We start from the raw sequence: 5,683 nt of genomic DNA, 5'->3' as shown, positions 1-5,683 counted from the left end.
CATACCTTCTCACTGGGTCTTACAGGTGACTCAGTAGTATCCCAACTAAGCGTCTCCTTGATCCTCGGTCGGGACCTCGTTGGGCTTCCTACGGACCTCATGCCTTCTCAATCATCACAGACTTATAGGCATCTCTGTAGTATCCTAGCTAAGTGTCTCCTCGACCCAGTCGGGACCTCGCTGGGCCTCCTCATCATCAGGACCTCATGCCTTCTCATGGACTTACATGTGTCTCAGTAGTATCCCAGGCTAAGCATCACCTCGACCCTCTCATGCTTCATTCTTTCAATATTATTATGATTTTTCCATTGACATCATATTTCAAGACAATACTTCAAGAATTGGCCAGTTACTTCAAGTTCATCAAGTCGTCCACCTCGAGTTTCCCATGGAGGTGAAGGATGGATTTCATGTACTACATGCACTAGATGAGTTTGGATCATTAAAGCCAACATGCCGTATATGCCATATGTGTGTTTTTCTTTTTCTCCCCATTTTTAGTATTTGATTTGATCTAAGCCCCTGCAACTAGTGCACCACACTAGTGCAAGACCAAGTATGCTCCCAACAAGTAGAGCTTGGTGCAATACCAAGGTTCTTGCCGTTCACACACAAGGCTACTTGATCTTAACTTTAGTATTCATTTTATATTTAAAGAACCTCTTGCTTGTGTGTATTTCCCATGCATGGAAAGGCATTATTCCAAGGTGTCTAAGGAGTAATAATAATTGTATCATCCTCATTGACATGAGAGTCATCATCGAGTAGCCCATGTGCGTCATCGACCATGGCTACATCTACATCAAAGAACACATCATCATTATCAACTATGTGAGGGATAGCATCAAGTAGCCCATGTGCATCATTGGCCATGGCTACAGCAAGTAAACCATCTACATCCTCGATAAGGTGAGGGAACCCATCTAGTAGACCATGTGCATCATCGGCCATGGCTACATTATTACAAATAAACATAACAACATTAGCAAGTGAGGTGGTGGAATGTTCTTCACCCCCCTCATCAATAGACTCAAGATGGATGCGTGAAGCATCCCCATTAATCTGCATAATAGAATATGGCCACTCGGAGGAGTAGAGTATGCACCATCAGCAAGGCTCTCACCCAAGCCAAGCAAGTCCGTGGCCAGGTGCATATGTACCACGTGGTGCTGCTTCTACAACTCAAAAACTTTCTCATTATCCACCACCACCTGGAGCTACCAATATAGCCCGGTAACTTTCTTATTATCCACCACCACACCTGGAGTAGAAATGACATAGGCAATGATTCCATACCCTTATTGTATACCATAGCTTAACATGACCAACCCATTTCATTATCTGAATTGGGGGGGACCTCCATGGCCCAACATTAGCCAGCAAGATCATGAAACTTCAAGTAGTGCCATGTCATTGGTTGCCAAAAAGACTTATTAATATTTTCCATGGATTTTATATTCAATGTCTCATGTATGGAAGTGACTTTTATCAATATATCATGTGCGATTGCAATGTATTGTTGTGTGTATGTATTAATAACTAGAGAGAGAGAGAGTAATGTTAGAGCGAGAGAGAGTTTAAGAGAGTTACGTTAAAGCTATCTATGTGGTGCATGTATTAATAACTAGAGAGAGAGATGTTAGAGCGAGAGAGAGTTTAAGAGAGTTACGTTAAAGCTATCTATGTGGTGCATGTATTAATAACTGGAGAGAGAGTAATGTTAGAGCGAGAGAGAGTTTAAGAGAGTTACGTGAAAGCTATCTATGTGGTGCTAGTTTCAAAAAACTGCTCGCACGAAATTACTTGCCAAAAAATATGTTCCTTCCATGCCTATATCCTTTGCTTCGACTTTAATTCCACCAATAAAACCTTGACCTGGTTGACATATTCGTCAAGCGAAGCCCTATGTGGGCATAATACCATGTCGTGCCAAGTTGCCGTGGACTTTCCTCTAGCCACGCCAATCATTCTATGGCACTAACTCAACCACTCACCCAGCTACCTCATGTTGAAGGGTCCATACCACTTCCACAACCAATGGAGGCCTGGTATGAAGAACCTTGCATATCACTTTCCATGCTGCCTCGACAAGCTGCGTGCCATTAGGGCTACCCAAAACTGTCCACCATCACTTTGCCATGTATTGGGCTACGGATCAATCCCACACTAACCACTTAACCTCCACTACCAACTCCGCGGCATATCCTGGACCATCCACTTCTCTGTAGGAGCTTCACCACCGACTTGGGTGCGCGAGGACGTGGTTATTATTAAGAAGTGCGGTATGTTAAGCACTTCGTTGGTTAATATGATTTCACCCGTCCTACCTACAATAAGGCACTTTGTTATCTTACCTACACGAGAACAGACACTTAATTGTTATAAGACGACACTGGAGCATATAAAGCAACCTTACTATGCATGTAATGTCAAATAGGAAAAGTCTATGGACTTAGTGTACCTAGTTGTTTAAGACTAGTAATAGAGGTTGGACCATCTTTAAATCAAATAGGAAAAATCTACGGACTTAGTGTACCTAGTTGTTTAAGACTAGTAATAGAGGTCGGGCCTAGTGTGAAAACTAGTTACTTGTATATAAGTCATTTTTTACAATAAGCAATACACAATCATTCCCTTGCAATAGTTTTTTTGTGAGCTCTCTTCTTTCCCTCTTCTTGCTTGCACGTATGCTTTTGAATTCATGCTTGCTAAATGAATGCATGTTTGAATAGGTTTGATTGTAGGTTTCTCTCTTCAATTGGCCTTCTTTGATTACCTTCTTCTTCCCCCACTTTTTGTGAGAGAGAGAACCACCACAAAGGATTATCTCTTCTTGCCTCCATCTAGGCATTGCGAGCTCGCCCTTCACCCCTTTGGTAAAGGAGCATTCTAGTGTGATAATGGAGTGAGGACACAAGATGAGCTAGCGGACCCACAATGGGGAGTTGCATTTGCAACTTGAGGGCAAGACCCTATGACACATGCTTCAACAACAAGGCTAAGGTAAGTTCTTGACTCGAACATCTATAATGGATTTCATTATAGGTGGAAGTGTGCAACTAGAAATTTCCCCTTTGCTGGCCACTTAAAGTATGCATGAAAGATATTTGTATGCATGAAAGTTAACCATTGTGTGCATGAAAGTTAACCATTGTGCCAGTATATATAACCTTATACCCTAGGTGGCCATGAACCCCTTGTTATGTATGGTAAGACCTTGAACCTCTTGTTATGTATAGAAAGGCCTTGAACCATTTAGTACCTTGTTGGTACACTTTTCCCCCATGCATCATGATGATGAAGCATGCAATTTCATTGAAGGTAAAGGGGCCTGAAGCCCCTTCTTCTTCCCCCTTCTTCCTCTTGCACACACACAATAAACACCATACACTATGTCTCAAAATGAGGTGGCAGAGAAATTGTTCATTAAATATTGTGTGCATTGTTGATGTGAATGCTTTGGGGGATGTGTGCTTGGATGGGTTTGCCCGTTTGTGTAGAATAGTTTGAACATAGTGTGCGGGCGGGCGGGCGGGCACTTGTGGCATACATGGGGCTGTGTCTGAATTTGACTATGAGACATAGGACTGTGTGTTAACCCCCTTTTTGAGTAGTACTATTTCAAAATTTATTTGTTGAATTTCTAGTTATTATTATTTTAGGGCCTAAGGTGATGTCCATCTTAATGCAATACATAGCAGATACCGGTTCCTTATCTTCATTTGCTTCACACAAGAGAACCAGGAGGGGTGCTCTGTTACGCGAGAGCTATGGCGGCCCTGGTAACGTCAATGGGTTCAGCGAAGCTAGAAAGCCTGTCCATGGGGCCAACATCGCGCTCGGCTCTGTCCCAATCGAGCTTCAAAGGGGAGAAGCTCAGCACAGCCTCAGCTTTTACTGTGAATTTGGCAAGCCCTAGGGCACCTCAGCGCTTGCAAGTGCAGGCCATCAGGAAGATCAAGGGCAAGGTTGTGTGTGCTTCCAACGACAAGACGGTGTCTGTGGAGGTGGTGCGGCTCTACACGCACCCCAAGTACAAGAAGCGCATCAAGTCTTCCAAGAAGTACCATGCCCATGACGAAGAGAACCGGTGCCAGGTGGGAGACATTGTTACCCTCCGCAACTGCGCCCCCGTCAGCAAAACCAAGAAGTTCGTCGTCTCCGAAATCGTCCCCAAACAGAAATTCTCTCAGGAGGGCGAGCTCCCCCCCTTGGAGTCCGCCGTCTCTGCAGCTTAGCCTCGGGGTACCTCAAAAACCTTCTGTTTTTTCTTTTTTATGTTTCCTCTTTTGATTTTAGGAGTTTTTGGCTTTCTAGGTTTGTCTGGTTTCAGGGTTCTCTTTTGGTTTCACTGTCTTGGGGTTTGTCTCTGATATTAGAGTTTCGGTTTTTTATGCTCTGCTTTTTTATTTTAGGGTTTTCGGAGCCTGCTTTGAGGGTTGTATCTTTTTCTTGGGTATCTTTCCTGCTTTTGGGTCATCTGTTTTGTTTGCACGGATCTTACGGTTGTTATGCCATCAGCTTTTTTATCTGGGGTTTTCCGACTCCTTTTTATGCGAGCTTCAGGCATATTTGAGGGTTTGCTGTGGAAGGGGCTTCTGTTGAGCATTGTTCTGAGGTTTTCTTCCTCTGCCTTTCCTGGTCTTCTACCTAGCACATGATGTGTGAATCCTTTAATAAAACAGGCCAGATTTCTGGGAGAGCTAGCTATTGCAGCTCTGGAATGCTTGGACATGTCAGCATCACAATAGAGCAATTTCAGTCTTGCCGATAAATTGCATTATGGTGAGGGGTGCTGGATAGCATGTGCTTGACATCATGCTGAGGGGTACATTGGATTTACAAGGGTGCATTGGATTTGAACCGTCTCCAAAAGAGATGCTGGCTACCGCATGCCCAGCAGGCAAAGTAATTTTTCTGCCTCCACTTGGTGGGAATTATTTAATGTGTCAAATGACAACTTGCAGTGACCACAACCTTGGTCACCCAGTGCCTTTGAAGAGAGAGAAAATGGCTTCCCAAGCTCCCTTAGTGTGTAATTCGAATATCTACACATGTTTTTTCATTTTTTGATTTTGAAAAAGAGGATGCATTGGTAGCATGTTTTTAATTGCATGCAGCTATTGAATCTTATACAGGTGTCCAGTCGGATTGATTTTTCTCCCAACCACAAGCTATGGCAGGCTATCATGGAAGCCTTATGAGTTGGAGCAAATGTGGCCTTGTAGCAGCTTCGAACTTGTAGGTCAGAAAAGGTAGTGGGGGCAAAATGTAGCCGGATCAGTCAATCATCTAATCTAACAGATGAGTTGGCGTGAGAAAAGAAAATTTGTTGCTGGTTTACGATGCCCCAATATTTGTACTTGCCTGTCACATTGTTTTTACCTGATTACATGCTGAAGTTGCCCTGCTATGTTTGAGTGTCTCTATTCTCATATCTGCTGTTACAGAATGGAGGTTTGGTGTTGGATATGGTCTCCCGGTTTAGATGTTCTCATCTAGTAATCTTGTTTTCTGTGTCAACGGGAAAGTCACACTATTGAGATTCTAGTGTCACCACTGCTTTGGCTTTGTTGGTATGTTTGATGGTTTGGGTATTCTAAGTTAAATATATGTTCAGTGCTGAGCATATGTTACCGCATTGACTTGACGAGGGTAGATGCAAGCCTTGATTCTACATTTT

The 5,683-nt window shown here is 43.3% G+C and overlaps 1 protein-coding gene across 2 annotated transcripts; it reads left to right on the top strand.

The window, feature by feature from the left end:
* The first annotated feature begins 3,688 nt into the window (after nucleotides 1–3,688).
* RPS17 (ribosomal protein S17) lies at nucleotides 3,689–5,410 on the top strand. 2 transcript variants are annotated; one of them, XR_015265220.1, is made up of 3 exons: nucleotides 3,697–4,245; nucleotides 4,686–4,908; nucleotides 5,139–5,410. XR_015265220.1 is itself a non-coding variant. In XM_086793950.1 (2 exons), the coding sequence occupies exon 1, from the start codon at nucleotides 3,771–3,773 to the stop codon at nucleotides 4,236–4,238; it is 468 nt and encodes a 155-aa protein (XP_086650076.1). In that variant the 5' UTR covers nucleotides 3,689–3,770; the 3' UTR covers nucleotides 4,239–4,245; nucleotides 5,139–5,410. The 2 variants fall into 2 exon arrangements, 1 of the variants encoding a protein (XP_086650076.1); XM_086793950.1 differs by lacking the exon at nucleotides 4,686–4,908 and having other exon boundaries at nucleotides 3,689–4,245.
* Nucleotides 5,411–5,683: the final 273 nt, after the last annotated feature.

Source organism: Cibotium barometz, chromosome 60 (genome assembly GCF_041138505.1).
Source record: "Cibotium barometz isolate CiBa-2024 chromosome 60, ASM4113850v1, whole genome shotgun sequence".
Classification (NCBI taxonomy): Eukaryota; Viridiplantae; Streptophyta; class Polypodiopsida; order Cyatheales; family Cibotiaceae; genus Cibotium; species Cibotium barometz.
Note: the sequence above shows the minus strand (reverse complement) of the source record. Positions and strands in the feature narration are given on the sequence as shown.